This window comes from Anopheles gambiae, chromosome 2 (genome assembly GCF_943734735.2).
Source record: "Anopheles gambiae chromosome 2, idAnoGambNW_F1_1, whole genome shotgun sequence".
NCBI classification, from domain to species: domain Eukaryota; kingdom Metazoa; phylum Arthropoda; class Insecta; order Diptera; family Culicidae; genus Anopheles; species Anopheles gambiae.
In genome coordinates this window covers 60,682,417-60,701,911 of record NC_064601.1, presented here as the reverse complement: position 1 = coordinate 60,701,911, position 19,495 = coordinate 60,682,417, and the positions used below count along the sequence as shown (strand labels likewise).

The 19,495-nt window shown below is 45.5% G+C and overlaps 2 protein-coding genes and 1 long non-coding RNA gene across 3 annotated transcripts in view; 2 read left to right on the top strand and 1 right to left on the bottom strand.

The window, feature by feature from the left end:
• The first annotated feature begins 5,150 nt into the window (after window positions 1–5,150).
• LOC133391666 (uncharacterized) lies at window positions 5,151–10,433 on the top strand. Its single transcript, XM_061647259.1, has 2 exons — window positions 5,151–10,298; window positions 10,387–10,433. Exons 1-2 carry the CDS (start codon window positions 5,579–5,581, stop codon window positions 10,431–10,433), a joined length of 4,767 nt encoding a protein of 1,588 aa, XP_061503243.1. The 5' UTR covers window positions 5,151–5,578.
• An 841-nt stretch (window positions 10,434–11,274) lies between these two features.
• LOC133391402 (uncharacterized) lies at window positions 11,275–12,748 on the top strand. The gene is made up of 4 exons (XR_009764902.1): window positions 11,275–11,798; window positions 11,872–11,940; window positions 12,034–12,333; window positions 12,419–12,748. It is a non-coding gene; the product is annotated as an uncharacterized LOC133391402 (long non-coding RNA).
• Window positions 12,749–15,296: 2,548 nt separating this feature from the next.
• The window catches only part of LOC133391662 (uncharacterized protein DDB_G0283357-like), a 39,244-nt gene continuing 35,045 nt past the window's right edge, over window positions 15,297–19,495 (bottom strand). The window contains exon 4 of the mRNA XM_061647231.1: window positions 15,297–15,373. Coding sequence (XP_061503215.1) covers window positions 15,297–15,373 — 77 coding nt within the window. The remainder of the gene's footprint in view (window positions 15,374–19,495) is intronic.

Sequence of the window (19,495 nt, the reverse complement as noted above, 5' to 3'; positions counted from 1 at the left end):
TTTTTTTCTTTCTTCACTATTTCTTTAGGTAAAGACAACATCTTTACAGCTTGTTCTTTCGCCTGATTTTTCACTATTTTGTACACTATTTTGAGCGCTTTTGCAATAACAATCAACGCGAGCCAAAATCAGGTTAAGTTTGAACTCGTGTGCCTCGTGTTGTTCAGTGTGTATGTTTTGGGTCTGAACGATGGTGAGGTCGTTATTGCCCTTAACGTTTGTTTCCGGTTTTGAGTTGTCGTGACCCATAGCTTATATGTGTTATGCCAGAATAAATATACACACTCTCTACTTTTTTCAGTTTACTGACACTGCGATTTCACTTCCTGCACTGCTTTTCGGGTACTTGATACTTGTGCGCAACGATGTGTTTTTGCTAACTTTTAAACTTGTGCCACTTTTAGATTGCACTTGGAACGTTTTTATTTATTTCCCGCGTTTGGTGTTACCTTATGCCTCAAACTGCACCACTCGCACTTTGTTAAAAATCGATTAAAGATCACTTTATTGCTTATTAGATTATTGGGGCACTGTATTGAGTTCTCACGATAATGGTTATGTGGTAAAAACTGACACCGTTCATTCTTTAACCTTTTTCTTTCTACTGTATTTTTTTTCCACGCACCGCACTTTGCGTATAACTTTTTCTCCACAGCACTGCACTTTTTATTTTTTTATTTTTTCCACTGCACTTTAACGTTCTTGTAGCTTTGTTTTTGCTACGCTGTCACGGTCGCCATGTGGTAGGTTCGGAGACTGTCACGGTCGCCATGTGGTAGGTTCGGCCGCGCTTCTCAAACCGTTTCGGCGAGTCAATGCGCGGAGCGCAGTGAAAGGGGTGTGGGACGAGGAAGGGGATCGTACGGAACGCGACACCAAAATGTATACACATTCGTCGCGTATCGGTTACGTCAACCCGTTCACACTTACGCTAAGTTCGAAAAGAAGCACTTTCTTACGTCGGCGGAATCGCGGACTGGATCGACCTTGCGCGTCGAGTTGATGACCGAGGCGGAATCGGACACCGTGGGAGAAGTTGGGTGGAACTAGTGCAAACGTGCACTTTACTTCGATGAGGGTAATGCTGATCGGTCAACTGACTGAACAGCTGATAACCAAAAATGATTATCAAATTGGGCAGAGCCTTCGGCGGAATCTGCAAATTGGTGAGATGCACCAGAACACGAGTGATCTACGTGTCTAAGGAAGGTGAACTGACTTCGCCATCAATTCGACCTTTATTTATAAGAGAGATGGTGTGAAAGTTGTGACACATTTGGCAACCAGATGTTTGTCAAATGTGAGATTTCATTTGGTTTTCCGGGTTTGGGTTTTTACAGGTGTTTCTTAAATTATACCTAGCGTGCCTGTGTTTTATCAACTATCCGTGCATTGTGGATGTAGCGAACGTTTTCCTGTTTATGCCTGAGTTTTACGGAAGTTTAATTGCTTATCTGTGGCGCGTTTTCCTTATTTATGTTCTGGGGTAAAACACGAGAACGTTTACGCTTCTGGTGTTTAACGTTTCTTTACCTGGCTGCTGGCTATGCGCTTGCGCTTCTGGTGGTTAACGTCTTTTTACCTGGCTTTTGGCAATGCTAAGTTAGATGTGACCTACTGTTAGCAGTAAATCTGCTACACTGCGTTTGTTATTGTCGCTGTAAATCGGGTAAGGGAAGGGGGATCATCTAAAGGTAATGTGAATTGTCATATTTTGTATTTTACCCAGTCAGCCTCCTCATGTTGTCACCTGGGACGTAGGACAGGTACGTGTGGTGTTATGAATAACCTCTACGCTACAACCTTGGGCCACGTAGTGCTTTTAGAAAAGCGAACAACGTTAAATGTGTTGGAATAGTTCTTAACATCACCGACATGCCCGTCATGGGTTCAAGCCCCATATGGACCGTGCCCCCATACGCAGGACTGACTATCTTGCTATGTGTAATCATTGGATGTAATGTGTCATTGGAAGCAATGGTGCAAACATAAGTTTCTATTTGCCTCATACAGTCGCGGCTACCTAAACTTCTTTGATGTTATTAATTTGACCGACTTGGACCGTTGAGCTTTGGACCTAGGTTATGTAATGCGTTCAAGACCATCGAACCAAATCGACTGATCCCTAATAATTGAGATTCTACGATTCAACAAGTGCAGAGTTCCAGAAAGAAGCTTAGCGCCTTTTGCTTGCTTTTATCTCTCTCTTTAGTCCTGACCTGGAATGCAATCTGAGAGATTCCTTCATTGCTGGAGATGTCCAGTTCGTTGTAGTTTTTTTCGCGCCTTAGTGCATACATCCCGAAGCTTTGCAATCGTAGCGTTTTAGCAGTATACTGGACGCCGTACATGGCAAGGGGGTTTCCTCCTAGGCATTGTAATGTCACATGGCTTAGAAAGTTCAGCTACAAACTCTGGCTCTATTAACCAGCCTCAGATGCTCGTAACAGGTAGTACTATTAAATCATTTATTTTGTGTATTGAGTAGCGAACTACCATGTGGTTGCTGAGGGTAAACACTTTACACACTCACCAGTTTAGATTCCAGGCTAGGACTGGACTGCAGAACATGATATCTACGATCGAGGAACCGACATTTCCCAACACTACGTTCAATCGGGCTAAATTCTCAAGCACTGCATCGCCTATTTTGTTCGTCCTCTTGCTTCCCCATTGAACTGTGCCCATCCGTTGAGGGAGAAAGAAATTTACTTGGCCGTTTCGAGATCTACGGGAAAATATGTATAAGCCGTTTCACGCCTCGGGGTCACCTTTCAATATTACTTCATGCGAGGGGCGGTGCTGTGGCACCCGGACCTTTTTCAAGAGGTTCACGATAATCACTACACAATTAGCACATACACGTTAGGCCCCTCACGGTTTATCACGAAGGGCACACATCTGGCATTCGCAGGAACGAGAAAACGCACTTAGGCAAGACCAAGCCGCTGATTGATTTACCCTCGATTGGTTTATTAGCTTTTGCACCATTGCCCGCATGGTCTCAAATTCAGCACTATATGTTTCGGGGATCTCGGAAAATAAAGCAGGACGTGTTCAGCTGTCTCTTCTGCAACCGTACATAGAGGGCATCTGGGACAGGAGGCATGGTGGAAACGATGCAGATAGATCCTGAAGCACCCATGCACAGGAATTCAACCAGGGTCAGACATTCAGGCATCATGCTTGCGATCCCACAGACACTTGTAACCATATATCGTTGTAAGAAATTGTCTTACAGGCTCTGGTAACACGTATAGTCAATCGTCTGTGGACTCTATTAACAGAACTCTGGTGTTGCTTTTGCCTCAAGATATGCGCGCATACTGGCGCTCCGTATCTCAGTGCAGAAATTGCTATATCGGCGTGGAGTCGTCTTGTGCAGCTAGCTGGACCACCCATGTAGGGCATGAATGAGACGAGCGAGATGACGATCTTCACTGCCTTGTTGCAAGCGTGGCCCAACATGCTTATGGAAGTTCAACCGATCATCAATTATGCCTTCCAAATATTTCAGATACCAGACCGAATGCGGACTGCCCCTACAACAATGTCTGCTTTTTTAATGTGTTTCTGACTGTTTATCAGTATAAATATATAATATCAGTTTTCACATGTGCTATTTTGAGGTGTACTTCTTGCATCCACATGTCATTTTTTCTACCGTTTCCGTGGCTATTAGGGGGTCGTGGACTGGAAACAGTTGCTGTATTATACCCCGAAGCTTTAAGGGACATTGTTCGACAAGCTTGTGGAAGGGCTTCGTTTTGTGTATTATTTCCTTGAATGCAGGACCCACAGGGATTGTGGGCGATTTCTGTGCACATATCTAGGAAGCAGCGATTCTTGCTATTCTTAATTTCCCTCTTGAGATCAGATCTGGCTTTCACAAATGTTTTCTGCGTGCAGCACAGCGTGCATCTCTGGTGCTCTTTATAGACTGGTTCCACCAATATACCGAACGACGGATTTGGTTTGAATGTTTTTTTCCTTGGAATTGAGGCATCGGATGCCCTGGCCAGACCTATTTGCCAGGTCAGATGCACTTCCGACATCTGCGAAATCACCAAATGTAAGCGCTGCTTCAAACAGTGCTTTGTTGAAAAACTGAGTTCTCCATCCACACGTAGTATTATGTGATGCTAAAGCTTTGTCATCAATTTTTCCTACAGTATAGCGAGCCATACGGTGGTCACTGAGAATCTAAGCTTCGCTGACTCGTGAGTTCAGGTTGTGAGTTAGTAGTGCGCTACAAAAGGTGATATCTATAATAGATGACCTGCCGTGTCTATTGTATGTCAGAGTTGTGCTAGTATTGCATAGTACTACATCTAGCCGAGCTAGACTAAACAGCGTTGCATCACCCCTGCTATTAGTGTGCTTGCTACTCCATTCTACTGCTCAGGCGTTAAAGTCCTCTGCAACAACAACTGGACTCCCACTAACTCAGCAGTAAGATTATCCAGCATGATGACAAATCAGTCATGCTCCCAGCTAAGGGGAGCATAGCAACCACAAAAGTCGACTCCGTAAATTAAAGCGATGACAAGACTCAAATTTACTGGAGACCAAGCTTTGTACAGGGATTCTTTCCATGACCGAAATTGCTGGTGGTTTTGTGTGCGATCCAATTCATGGTGCGTGTGAGCGCCTGGTAAGGCACATAATTAACCGCTACATCTCCTTTTTCTTCTGCTGCCACCACTTGCCACAAAATATGCTGTTCTGCTTTGCAATGGTTAAGGTTGACTTGGATTACTTCCATGCTTTCCTTGTTAATGTACACCCGTCCGTCCTATCCCGTCCTATCTGGTGAAAATTTCTGCCTTCAGGGCAAGTGAGGAGCTTGGCTGGTTTAGTACAGCTGCGGGCTTTATGTACTTCTTCTCTACATTGAAGATTTAGCTTGGATCTATTCCGGCCTTTGCAGTTTCACGACATGTGGTCATAATCCCAACGGTTGTAGCACCGTTTTGTGACTGGGAATATCTGTACAGGATAGATCGACCAGCCAAGCTGTTGGAGATTGATCATTTGAATTTATTAGTTCGAATTCGAAATTCGAACTAAATTTAGAGATAGGAAATGAATTCATAGGCATAGATAAGGATACAGAATGAACTAAAATGAATTATGTAATGAACTCTTGACAATTGAATATACAGTAGCAAACGGACATTTGAACGAGTCGCATTCATTTTCATAACCGGCACAAGTTTTTGTAATTTTCGGGAAAGAAAACGAGTTGTACCACGTAGATGAACATTCGTGAGGTTTTCTCACATTTTTGGTCCTTCGAACCGGATACGTGCGTGCTAAGTGTTTTCTTTCGCTCTGCATCAAGAGCAACGGCAAATTCGGAACGCTCCGCATCACGAGCACGGTGCAAGTCATCATTCGCGCCATTTCGAATTCTCGCGCTCGTTCAAGTTCATTAGCCCTGCAGCAAGGGCAACGGTCGAATTTTCGTGATCGTGAATCGTGGTTTATTTTTCCCGCGTAAATTCGAATTGCTACAGTTCCGTGAACGTTCATATCGCGTTATCGACATTATCGTGAAAATCTGACGGAAGCTAAGATGGACAAGAAGATAAAATCTGCTCAGCACAAAAAACTCGTCGCAGTGGAAAACATTAAGGCGCTGGAGCGCTTTAAGCAGAACTTCAAACCCGAAAATGTAGGTGAAATCCCGGAGGTTATGGAGGGTTTGGAGCAACACAGACAGGACTTTTTTGCCGCGGTGGCAAAACTGGAAGAGTATGACGACACTAGTGATGCGATTCAAGCCTGTATTACTGACAGGATCGATATGGAAGAGCGCTGCCGGCGGCTAAAATCGTTCCTTAGAGAAAACCAACGGAAGGAAGCCAATTCGCTCAACGACTCCTTATTGGCTAACTCAACCCTGGCGTTTGGACGGCCAAATACATCAAACATTCGTTTTCCCAAAATCGAATTACCAACGTTCGACGGTGATTCGACAAAGTGGTTGTCATTCCGCGATCGCTTTGTCGCGATGATTGACGCAAGTGTCGAGCTGCCGCCAATTGCAAAACTGCAGTACTTACTTTCGTCCCTGAAAGGTGACGCTGCGGTTCCCTTCGAACATGTTACTCTGACCACGGAAAACTATTCTGTTACCTGGGCTGCGCTGCTTAAGCGATACGACAACTCACGGATGCTCATTCGCGAGTACTGGCGACGGCTACATTTCCTACCTGCGATTGCAACAGAAAGTGTCGATGGTTTGACGTCGTTGGTAGATGAATTCGTGCGATATGTGAATGGGTTGCAGAAGCTGCACGAACCTGTCGACTCATGGGACACGCCTTTGTCCAACATGTTGCTGATGAAGCTGGACAATGAGACCATTCTGGCGTGGGAAAGGCATTCTGTGCATAAGAAGGACAAGTACAGCGAGTTGATCGAATTCCTGCAAGACCGAATTCGAATCCTAAAATCGAGCCAGAGTATCTCGTGCGATCGGATTGTGGCTCCGATCAAGGTGGCCGGGGCACATCGGCCCACCGCACCACGGCGGTCGGTAACCAACGCTGCTTCTGTGCAAAGGAATACTCCCGTTTCATCGACCAGTCAACAAGTGACCTGTCCATTGCAGTGTGCAGATCATCACCTGGTTCGAAATTGCCCGGTATTTTTAGCCAAAAATACTCAGGAGCGGCGAGAAATCGCACGGTCAAAAGGTTTGTGCTGGAATTGTCTCAGTTGTTCCCATCAAGTGAGATCGTGCAAATCCGAGTATTCTTGCCGTTCGTGCAAGGAACGGCATCATACGCTGCTTCATCAACCACCACAACAACCTACAGTCGCTTTGTCAGCCCAATCAGATGATGATATAGTGTTTCTCGAGACGGCTATTGTGTTCATCGTAGACGATTATGGAGAGAAACATGAGGCACGGGCGCTTTTGGATTCGGGCTCTATGTCCAACTTCATTTCGGATACGTTAGCTCGGAAGCTCATGACACCTCGAGCGAGAGTTAATGTATCAGTGTCTGGCATCGGAACTTCAAGGCAGCAGATAAAGGGTTCGACCACGGCGATCGTTCGTTCAAGGAACCTTCAATTCACCACCCCATTGGAGTTTCTGATCCTGGATACACCCTCGGCGGACATTCCCACCTCACCAATCAACGTGTCTTCGTGGAACATCCCGGAGGTAACGCTAGCAGACCCCACGTATCACATCCCAGGCAAGGTCGATGTGGTCATCGGTGGCGATACGTTCTGGGAGCTGCATACCGGACGTAAGCAATCTCTCGGTTCGGGTCTGCCATGGTTGGTAGAAACGCAGTTTGGATGGGCGGTAGCAGGAAATACAACGCATTCGTCTCAACAACATCGGGTGTGTAATATGGCAACGAGCGACAGTTCGTTGGAAGCCATATTGACGCGGTTCTGGGAGAGCGAGACCATCTTCGACGAGCCCGCTCTATCTCTGGAGGAAGACATGTGTGAACGTCATTTCATCTCTACTACAACCAGAGACCCATCTGGCAGGTATGTCGTACGTTTACCACAAAATCCTAATTCGAATGTCGTTTTAGGAGAATCGAAAGCAATCGCTGATCGTCGTCTCCTAGCGGTGGAACGGCGGCTCAAGTCTAACCCTGCAATGAAGGAGGAGTATAGTAATTTCATGTCGGAGTATGAGCGCTTAGGCCACATGAAACAACTCACCGAGCCGGTGGACGATTCGTGTGAACACTACTATCTCCCTCATCACGCGGTGCTTAAGGAATCGAGCACAACCACCAGGGTCAGGGTAGTCTTTGACGCGTCGTGCAAGACATCTTCTGGCTACTCCTTGAACGACAAACTCCTGGTTGGGCCGGTGATCCAAGACGATCTGTTCACCATCATCGTTCGTTTCCGGTCTCACGCAGTCGCACTCTCAGCAGACGTTGAGAAAATGTATCGCCAAATTCTCCACGATTCTCGCGACACTGAATACCTGCGCATTCGGTATAGAGGAAACACCGCAGAGCCGATTCAGACGTTTCAACTGCAAACGGTTACATATGGCACGTCTTGCGCACCCTTTCTAGCAACAAGAACGCTAAAGCAGATCGCTCTCGATCACAAGATGCAATACCCCCGAGCAGTGGATCCTGTATTGCACGATTTTTATGTGGATGACCTGCTAACGGGAACAGACGAGTTGGCAGATGCAATTGAAATGCAAAGGCAGATTTCCGAGATGCTCAAGCAGGCTGGATTCGTGTTGAAGAAGTGGGTATCGAACGTACCCGAAGCACTAATCGGCATTCCTTCAGAAGACCTTGCCATCCTTCCTACTCATGAATGGCAAGATCCCCAATTTGTATCGACGCTTGGTCTGGTTTGGGAGCCAGCAGTTGATATGCTGCGATATCGGATCGATCTACCAACTGCTGCGACGATGTTGACAAAGAGGCTAGCTTTGTCCTACATCGCCAAAATCTTAGACCCGCTGGGCTTGCTTAGTCCAACCATTATCATCGCTAAGCTCTTTATGCAACAGCTGTGGAAGTTGCAGGAAAACGGGAAGCCGTGGGATTGGGATCGTGAGCTACCATCACATCTCCAAAAGGAATGGACGGCATTTCATTCCAAGCTGCATTCACTTCGGGAAGTGCGCATTCCGCGTTACACTTCAATTCGGCAAGCAACAAACGTGCAGCTACACATTTTCGCGGATGCTTCTCAGGTGGCATATGGTGCTTGCTGTTACGTCAGGGCAGAAAACGATTCGACAACATCGGTGCAGCTGTTGGCAGCTAAGTCTAAAGTAGTATCGTTGTCGAACACACATTCTATAGCGAGACTCGAGCTTTGTGCAGCGCGGTTGGCAACGCAACTGTTCCGGAAGGTCAGTCAGTCCCTCAACGGTGAATACGATGCTTTCGCTTGGACTGATTCCATGACCGTGCTACATTGGCTCAATTCAGCACCACGGAGGTGGAAGCCTTTCGTTGCCAACAGGGTGGCACAAATTCAAGGAGAAACCCGGATCAAGTGCTGGAGGCATGTTCCTGGTGTAGACAACCCAGCAGACGATGCATCGCGAGGTCTACTACCAGACAAATTGCAATCCTGTGAACGATGGTGGCATGGGCCACATTGGTTGAGCAGCAAACAGGAAGAATGGCCTATAAGAGAACCTGCAATTGAAGAAACGGCATCAATAGAAGAAGAACGGGTTACACAATCACGAATAGCTGCAATGTCGATGGAGGACGATTTCAACAATAAGCTGTTTGCACGGTTTTCAACCTACCTCAAACTTCGTCGAACCATGGCGTATTGTTTACGTTTCGTGCAATGCATGAGGACACCGAAACCCGCAATTACGTCACCGACAGCCAAGGGTCATGCTTCGATTCAGGACATGATTATATTGATTGCACCTCCATCTCGAGACGAACTCATCCAAGCTGAGCTGCAGTTGTGTCGGTTAGCTCAGCAAGATTCATTTGCGGACGAGTTAAAAACGGTCAAAACCGGCAAGGATGTACCGCGCAATTCGAAGCTGAAATGGTTGTCCCCCTTTATTGATGAGGCGGGAATCCTGCGTGTTGGTGGCCGGCTTCACAACGCACAAATAGCAGAATACACGAAGCATCCTATACTTCTTTCTGCAAAACACCCACTCGCTGCATTGTTGGCAGTCGCGTATCACCAGAAGTATATGCACACCGGTCCGGAACACTTGTTATCCATACTTCGTGAACGCTTCTGGATAATCGGTGGCCGTAATTTGACGAAGTTGGTTTTCCATCGGTGTCACAAGTGTTTCAAGGCCAAACCTACACTGGTACAACAATCCGTTGCAGATCTTCCGACATCAAGGGTTACACCCACGAGACCGTTTGCTGTCAGTGGTGTGGACTATTGCGGTCCGGTATTGCTGAAGTCGCCTGTTCGCAATAGAAGTCCCACCAAGGCATACATCGCCATCTTCGTGTGCTTTGCAACACGAGCGGTCCACATTGAGTTGGTGAATGATCTCACCACGGCGGCATTTTTGGCAGCACTAAGGCGCTTCGTGGCTCGCAGAGGCAAAATCGCGGAACTGCATTCGGATAATGCTACTACGTTTAAGGGGGCTGCACACGAACTTCATCGCCCCTACGAGATGTTTAAGTGCAGCAATAGCGAACGCATCGAAATCTTCAACTGGTGTGCCAATGAAGAAATTCAGTGGAAGTTTATTCCCCCTCGAGCGCCACACTTCGGAGGACTGTGGGAAGCTGCTGTACGATCCGCTAAACAGCACCTAATTCGCACGATAGGAAGTACGAGCCTCACTCAGGAGGGAATGGTAACATTGCTAGCGCAGGTCGAACAATGCTTAAATTCAAGACCCCTGATTCCGCTTTCTAGTGAGCCATCGGACACGCAACCGCTCACTCCGGGTCATTTTTTGGTAGGGTCGAACATGCTGGCGTTGCCACAAGTTGATAGGAGTCAGGTGTCAGGCAATAGATTGAAGGAATTTGATTTGGTGCAAAAGCATATGCAGCATATATGGTCGCGTTGGTATCCGGAATACTTGCAGCAGCTTCAGGCCCGGGCCAAACGTTTAATAGTTCCACCAGTGTCGCTAGAAGAAGGGCAATTGGTAATCATAAAGGAAGACAATATACCACCTACCTTGTGGCCAATGGGTAGAATAACACGATTGCACCCAGGAAAGGACGGCGTTGTTAGAGCCGTAACACTTCGTACAGCTGCAGGAAAGGAGATAGTACGCGCAGCAGCTAGATTGGCAATCCTTCCAAACATTCATTGGTAAACAACCACACCGCACATACACACGACACGATACACGAAGTGACAGATCGACACTTGCAACTTGTACAACACAACACCACACTTGCACAACATTTGCTATCTCTGAGGCGAAGTTAGATCGAGATACTTCTTCATTTTCTTATTATTTTTTTCAATTGTATTTTCTGAATGTTTAAAGAAATACTTTCTTTGGTGGCCGGAATGTTGGAGATTGATCATTTGAATTTATTAGTTCGAATTCGAAATTCGAACTAAATTTAGAGATAGGAAATGAATTCATAGGCATAGATAAGGATACAGAATGAACTAAAATGAATTATGTAATGAACTCTTGACAATTGAATATACAGTAGCAAACGGACATTTGAACGAGTCGCATTCATTTTCATAACCGGCACAAGTTTTTGTAATTTTCGGGAAAGAAAACGAGTTGTACCACGTAGATGAACATTCGTGAGGTTTTCTCACACAAGCTTTATTTTATTAGCTGCTTTCATTTTATTCGTATCTTAATGTGTGCGGTTTGGGTTCCATTAAATGCTGTGTTTAACCCCTATGAAAACATCCCGGCAAACAATGCGAGGGTTGGTGAGGTACCTCTCGCTCTAATTTATCTAGTCTAGTCTAGTTGCCTCGCTTCCTCCTATAGCGATTCTGTCGAGCTGAGCTTTCACGTCCCTCACCACCGATCTCCTTTCTACCCCTCGCCTAAGATCGTCTGACGTCTCGCCTGACTGCTTTCGTTGTGTTGGTGCTATGCGGCTGCTGTCACTGTAGAAGTCAAGTTGTGTGTGTAAAAAAACGTAAACAGTGTTGTTGGCTGATCAATTTTGGTAAGTTTTTTTAATAATTAAGGTCTTAATTTTACGTAAGTAAGTGCCATTTTAGCAAAAGTTAGTGGTAGAAGTCCTGCCCAATGCGTGCTGGCTCCGTCGGAAGCGTTACGTGCATGTACCGGCGTAGGAAAGTGATGTGGTGAACAACACAGCACAAGACAGCGGGTAAGTGTTATCCAGCGATTATCATGATAAAGAAAAATTATTTTAATAGAATATGGCCTCTTTTAACTTGCAGATATAATGCAGAAATGATATGGGCCTGCGGCAGGTGTTTGCGACTGTACGTTGCGTTGTATATGATTCGGTAAGTTGTAAGTGGGCCACGAAAGAAGAAGAAGATTGTTTGGCGAAGCTACCGACTAGGATGCTAATCATGGTGTTTATTCCTTTTTTGCAGCCAATTTTCCTCTATCCTGGAACGTGGGCTTACGAGGAACCATTTAAGAACATCCTCCGGAAGCTGTACGGCGACGAGTCGGGCTCTACCAGCACAACACGCTAGAGGCCCAGCCGGCACCGGGTGCCCCGATTGCGCCGTGAGACAATGTCGAGCGCGCTCGTTAACAACGTTCGGGGCAGGAATGCAACCCTTTGGATCATTATCCTCTGCCTCACAATAGCTGCAGCAGCAACAGGACCGAACCGACCGCACTACTGATTGCGGTCAAATTTCCTGGCAGGAGAAAAAATCCCACAGGTGAGTTCCTTTTAGATGCACTATCGCTACATCTAGATCTGTTGTTTTATCTTCTCTCTAAAACAAATGTTTTATATTCCCTCAGGTGTATCGATTTCATCGACGGCCGCTCGCTGGCAGCACCAACATGCCACCGAATAACTCCGGAAAGGCGACTAACACTCATCTCCAGCGGCAAATTGGTAACATTAACCCACTTTCGCACATCTATACGACGTCACGTTAATAGTGTTATTGTGATGATGTTAACGAGTTAAGATTAGACTTAAGTACGCTTTAAGGCATACATCGATATACATAATTTTAAGTTAAGTGTTTTGACACGCGCGTGTGTGTCAAGGGGCGGCATCCACTCGTATGTGCGGGTTTTACACTACATTTTAGATAAATAAATCTAGTTTATATTCTCATAAAACACTACGCATTTTTAAAGGGGGAATAAAGATGATGACATATGTTTAGTTTGTTAGAAGGTTTGTATGCACGTTCACTAGTTTATTTTATCTGGATGTTTTGCGGACTGCTTTTTGATTACGCATGTCACTTTGCCTCGTCTCTTGTTTTACAAACCCCAACAGCAAGGATGCGGCTAGTCTATCATTGGATTAACTAGGTGGATCTGGTAGCTTGTAGCGCACCATACTCGCCAGTCCGCGATGGGTTGGCCATGTCATGGTAGTGAACGATCCAGCCCATAGTCGTTCGCAAGGACAGACAAAAGGAAGCTGTTTGGCGTGTCAAAGAATGTGTAACAGATGGTAGAAGATGGGTACCTGCGGATGAGAGATTCCGTTTCTAACGTTTTATTATCAGTTGGTTACACGTTCAAACTGATGTGCACGGATCACGGCCCGATCCTGAGGGCTCACCGTTGAAAAAGGCGCTGTCAGCGTGTGATGTGCTCAATGAGGATCTTGACACGGAACCGAGAGTGGTCAGAGTGGTCAGGATACATACAGTGGCGGATTAAGGGTATCGGGGGCCCTTGGCGGTAAGACGAGTTGAGGCCCCCTGTAAATGGTAAATGGTGGTCCGTGGGGGGGGGGGGGGGTGAGGTGGTAGCGGCACTAAAATGGCTGTTGGGAGTTTGAACGCCGTCGGGGGGCCCTACGATCATCAGTCACAGGCTCTAAAATTGATTCGCCAGCCTCGGGGCCCCAACGTCCATCCTTCCGGGGGCCCTTGTCGCTGGTACTCTGTCCATACGGCATACTATAGAATGGCGATCTACGGGGCCCCTTAATCGGCGGGGCCCCAGGCGACCGCCTAGTTCGCCTACCGTTAGATCCGACACTGGATACATAAAGGATGATAATATATTGCCCGTCATAGGTTTAAGCCTCATATAGACGGTCCCCTCGTAGTAAGGACTGGCCAGCCGGGTGTGTGGTACTAAAAAAAGACGCTAAAGCTTGCATTGGCTGGCATGACCGGGTAGATGGATACGGCAAATAGAAGAAGAAGAAACAGGAAAATGGAAAGCAGCAGTCTGTAGAAGCTTCGGTTGAGACCTTTGCTGTTAAAGAAGAGGGAAATGTCGTTGCATGTGGATGGAATGATGAGATTGTGGGTGGTTCGGGTGATGAATGGTTGGGAGCGGAGATGAATGAATTGGCGAAGCCAGTTTACCTCTTTCCATGCGTTGTATGAGGAATCAATGAAAATAGTCAAATCGTATTTGAATTATGGGTCAATTTTCGGGAATATCAGGAAAGAAAAAAAAGCGACATTTTTTAACACATGAGTACATTATCTCATATGGCCGTTAAAACCAGCTTACATCGGGTTGAGATCAACATTGGAGTATCACACTTGATAAAAAATCAAATTTCCGGTACAGAATTATTCCTTCACTTTCGCTCGTTTGAAATTGGCTTCATAACCGTTGATCCTCATGGCGATCAAATGGCCACATCAGAAACGGCACGAAACGGCAACCACCAGCATAGCACAAATATTGCTTCAACACCAGAATTGACCGGCTTTCGCATCGTCAAGGTCACAGGTAAAACCAAATACACTACATATATATGTACCAATCGCCAATTCAAGATACAACTACAACCCTACCATATACCAGTACCAGCTGATGAGCTATCGCACACAAGCGAGCGGCGCGCGCAAATAAGAGGAAGGGGCCTGAAGGAAGAGAGGACAGGGGAAGGCATCGGGAGAGAGAGTGTGTGTGGTCAAAATTTTTGGCCATTTAAATTTTGTCCACCAACACCGTTGCATTTTGGAGCTTTTTTCTTGCCAGAAAGAGATAGCCATACACTTGACATACAGCTGTCTCGCTCATATGACACTTCCAAGGCTCGCCAGCTCTTTAATGCGAGGGCTCTGGAGCAGTGAACTTGTATGGCGTGCGAGCCCTCGCGCGCCCTCGCAAATCGCTGTCACTTGCACTGCGGGATTACCAAGGTCGAACTGTTTCCTAAATAAGTAATCTACTTTCGTCACCTCCCAAATGTGACGACGTTTGACAGTTGCTTCATTCTGAGAATTTATACTTGTTTCGTATCTCCCATAACTTCTTGTGGCAGATCTTTGAATTCAATATATATTTTATTTTGAAAAAAAAATGAATTTTAACATTTTATTTTGAAAAAATCTACAAAAATTGAAAGACTGATCTTTTTGATAAATAACACTGCAGGAAAAATAATTACTGAAGAAAAAACAAAGATTATTGAAAATACCATAAGATTTCGAGCAGATGATACTCCTTGCAACCCTCGCAATGTTTGACGGGAGGCTTCTGCTTTGAGTCGCCTAGGAATTGGCTTAGAGGGAGGTTGGGTGTATTTTTGTGTGTGTGTGTGCTCAAAATTATTCATCATTTCGTTCTTTTACAGATGAACGTTCGCCAACAAAACCCAAAACCCGCCAGCTCACGCATCAATCGTAAGTATTATTATAGCCCCAACCATCCGGGGTTTTGAATATTGGAATAAGTCAACAGTTTAGGGTATTGTTGCAAACCGATAGTGATACCGTATACCGTATACACCGTAACCGATGATGAGCTTAGTTGATCCTCCTACAAACATAGAGCGGGATATTTTTAACATGGTGTGCGTAAAAACCTACCCTACAAACAAAGAGAAAGAGAGAACGATTTACAGGCGCGGGAACGTAGAAACAAGAAGAAAATGTGTGAAACACAGGGAGGAGAGTGCGCGTTTTGGTTTCTACACAGTGTTGGCACTAACACAGTTACAAATGTGTAAATGTGTGCGTTTACTTTCGGCCAGCGTGCTAAGATTTATCTGTTTGCAGCGTCGTGCTGGTATCGATGTTTCCTTTGCACTGCAGCCCTGAAAGTTTCTCTGTTTGCTCTCGTTCTTGCTACTACCCGAAATCGTCAGTACAGCTCAAGGATCCGCAGCGTGTAGACGCGCGTCGTAAGTCGTGAGCGTTTGGTGTAATAATTTTGTGAAGTGTTCAAGTGTAGCCGGTCTCGTTGTACAGTCGTACTCGTATGACTTAACGACAGGCTCATCAAGAGTTCAAGCTCCAAATGGACCGTGCCGCCATACGTAGGACTGACTATCCTGCTATGGGAGAAAATCAATAAGTCACTAAAAGCCAAGCCCACAAGTGGTACAGGCAGGCAGGCCTTGACCGACGAAGGTTGTTGAGCCAAAAGAAGTTTAAGTGTTGTGCGCATTGAAATGAAGCTGCGGGATTGAATCGCAATGTATGTTATATACATCACGCAGCATTATTTCGTACCTTTTTTACAGTAATCAACGTGGGCCACTTCAACGTTTGCACCGATGGAGCGATCTATTTTAAAAGTAAAATATTGTGTGTTACCGTACGTAAATGTGTGAAATCATGTATTGTTAACGTGTTGGCACGATATCGACCGCGTGTGATCGGACAGGGAACAGTAATGTTTACAAACAATTAAGCTGACTTGACAACTTGATCTAATACCTAAAATACCCGGTAGATGGAGTACAAGATTCACAAAGAGAGATAACACGATTAGATTGTGCGACAACCAGATCTCCGTAATTAGGGCCAATTAGGGAGCAGGTCAAATAGGGTCAAGTAGCACAGCTGATCGAGGAACAGGGCGCCATCGCGAAACGCGGTTAGTAGCAAAAGTTAACCCAGAAAGAACAGACGAATTTTTAAACTGCGCAATAAATAGAAACATACATAGCCAGTTCTAAAAACGTCTACCAAGCTACTAATAATAAATAGATAGCTACATCCGTAGCAACATTTAAAAAATCGTGCGAAATTTTCTAACGCAAGTTATTTTTATAAAAGTGTTCGCGATGACCAAGCGCGGATTTGATTGTGGTGGCTGCGAGCGGCATAACACCGTGGAAGATATGGTGCCTTGCGAAAAGTGCAGAAAGTGGTACCATTACGGGTGTGTCGGCGTCACTGTGATGTCAAAATCTTGGTGCAATTTGTGTGTGATGAAGGTGGCAAAGTGCGAAGCTAAGGAGATGGGCCGTCTAAAGTCCTCTAAATAAGCCATTGCGATGACTGGGGTGCCTGCTGAAAGCTGCGAAGGCGACAAAAGAGCCAAAAGAGCAGCTCATAGCGAGGGCGAAGCCTCGGCGAATAAGCTGGCTACAGAGGAAAAAGAGCCCACTACATTCCATGCTGCAAAAAGGCCTCCTACCACAAATTCACCGACAACAGCGCAACATAAAAGGTCTAGGCAAGCGGCACTCGAAAAGCTTATGGAAGTGCATCAGCGAGAACGGGAGATGGCCATAAAAGAGTACGAGCTCAAAATGGCTAACCTAAAGCTCGAACATTTAAAGATTCGGCTTCAGCTCGAGGAAAAAAGGGCATCAATTCGATCTGTGACCGATGCACAGATCAAGCATCAGCAGCAGCATCAGCAGCAGCAACAGCAGCAGCATCAGCAGCAGCAGCATCAGCAGCCGCAGCATCAGCACCAGCAGCATCAGCGTAGCGAGACAACAAGTGCTGTTCGAGTTAGTGAATCCGCGTACACCGAGAAGCCACTTGCAAATCCTACGACAGTGGCAGTCGTGGATGCAGCAATTTGTATCAAAAATTCTGTGATGACGCGGCGACCCTCCGAACCGCATCACGATCCGCACGTCAACATACACTCGCGACCGGAAAAATGCGTGAGTGATAAAGAGTGTCAAATGCAGAACAAAAGAGAACATACAGAAGTCTGTAATACACTACGACACATTAATTTGCAAAAACAGTTGCAAGTTGTGACAAAAAAGGTTTCATGCAAGCCTTGTTTGAATGCACACGGTTCCAAGTCATGCTTGTTGAGATCCCGTTGCGTTGTCACAAATAGCGAGGTGCAGCACAAAACGCTCCTGTTGCTACGGATGTAGCTATCTATTTATTATTAGTAGCTTGGTAGACGTTTTTAGAACTGGCTATGTATGTTTCTATTTATTGCGCAGTTTAAAAATTCGTTTGTTCTTTCTGGGTTAACTTTTGCTACTAACCGCGTTTCGCGATGGCGCCCTGTTCCTCGATCAGCTGTGCTACTTGACCCTATTTGACCTGCTCCCTAATTGGCCCTAATTACGGAGATCTGGTTGTCGCACAATCTAATCGTGTTATCTCTCTTTGTGAATCTTGTACTCCATCTACCGGGTATTTTAGGTATTAGATCAAGTTGTCAAGTCAGCTTAATTGTTTGTAAACATTACTGTTCCCTGTCCGATCACACGCGGTCGATATCGTGCCAACATAAGGTATAAAAGTTTAATTAAAGTGATGAAAAAAAGACCTAAGAGTGTGTTTGTGTTTTTGTTTAGCTTTAGATAACCAAAAAATACGCAGCGAGTGTGAACGATCGCTGACCGAAAGAAACGCACACAGCGCAACATGAAAGAAACTAACACAAGCACACGAAAGGATGCTCGCGCATGGTCGCGAACATTGAGAGAGCGCGTCTTGTAGTTTGTATAGAAGCGGGAGAGTATCGTTGTACCGACCCCCACCCTAGGGCCAACCCCAAGCCTAGGAAATCTTGCATCGATTTAACTTAAGGTTATTACGCACACCATGTTAAAAATGTCCCGCTCTTACATGATAAATGATACATAGCTGTCTCGGCTAAATTATGACGCACCCGGGTTGGTGATTCTGAAATTCAGAGATACAAATTTGAGCTTCATAAATTGAATTACGAATGAAAAATGTATAATTCTCATTTATTCAATACCAGTGAGCATATAGAGATCGACATATTAACACAAAATTGGAAGTCCATTCGGCAATAATAGCCAAAGATACGCGTTGATTTCAGTGGCGGATCTAACGGTAGGCGGACTAGGCGGTCGCCTGGGGCCCGCCGATTTAGGGGCCTCGTAGATCGCCATTTTATAGTATGCCGTATGGACAGAGTACCGAGTAGCGACAAGGGCCCCCAAGGATGGAACGTTGGGGCCCCGAGGCTGGCGAATCAATTGGTCAGCACTCCCCCCCCCCCCCCCCCGTCACAAAAAAATTTACAGAAGGCCTCAACTCGTCTTACGGCCTAGGGCCCGCGATACCTATAATCCGCCACTGAGTGCGTGGCGTATTAATGAGATCCGAAAAGCATATTTCCTCCTCCGGTCACTACACATGCGTCTCAACATATCGAAATGCTCTGTTATATCCTACACTAGAAAAAGAACCCCCATTGTTTACGATTATAAAATTGATGATAGATCAGTGCCGCGTAAAAATGTGATTCGCGATTTAGGCGTTCATTTAGATAGTAGAATAACGTTACAGAACCACTATGAAGTAATACTTTCGATACAATAATTTCGATACAATTGTAAATACTATGAGTAAATCCTTCCGTTTGTTAGGATTCATTTTGCGTGTTGCGAAAGACTTCAAAGATCCATTCAGTATAAAAGCTCTGTATTGTGCAATTGTCCGTCCTACCTTACAATTCGCTAGTATTATTTGGACTCCGACACAGCAATATTTAATAGATAGGCTAGAATCGGTTCAACGCAAGCTCACTCGTTCATTGTTTTACCGTCTCCCGTGGTCTCGTAATTCTGTTTGTCCCTCTTACCGTACAAGGTGCCTGTTATTTGGACTAGAACCTCTGCAACATAGAAGAAAGACGGCACAGTGCTTATTTATACACAAACTTGTTAGCTTGTTATTCTGAGTAAATTGAACTTTC

Bases quoted from the DNA above. Each gene is read 5' to 3' on its own strand.
- LOC133391666 (XM_061647259.1), top strand. From the start codon at position 5,579: ATGGACAAGAAGATAAAATCTGCTCAGCACAAAAAACTCGTCGCAGTG. The intron at 10,299-10,386 runs GTACGAGCCTCA...TCCGCTTTCTAG, and splicing joins CCTAATTCGCACGATAGGAA to TGAGCCATCGGACACGCAAC.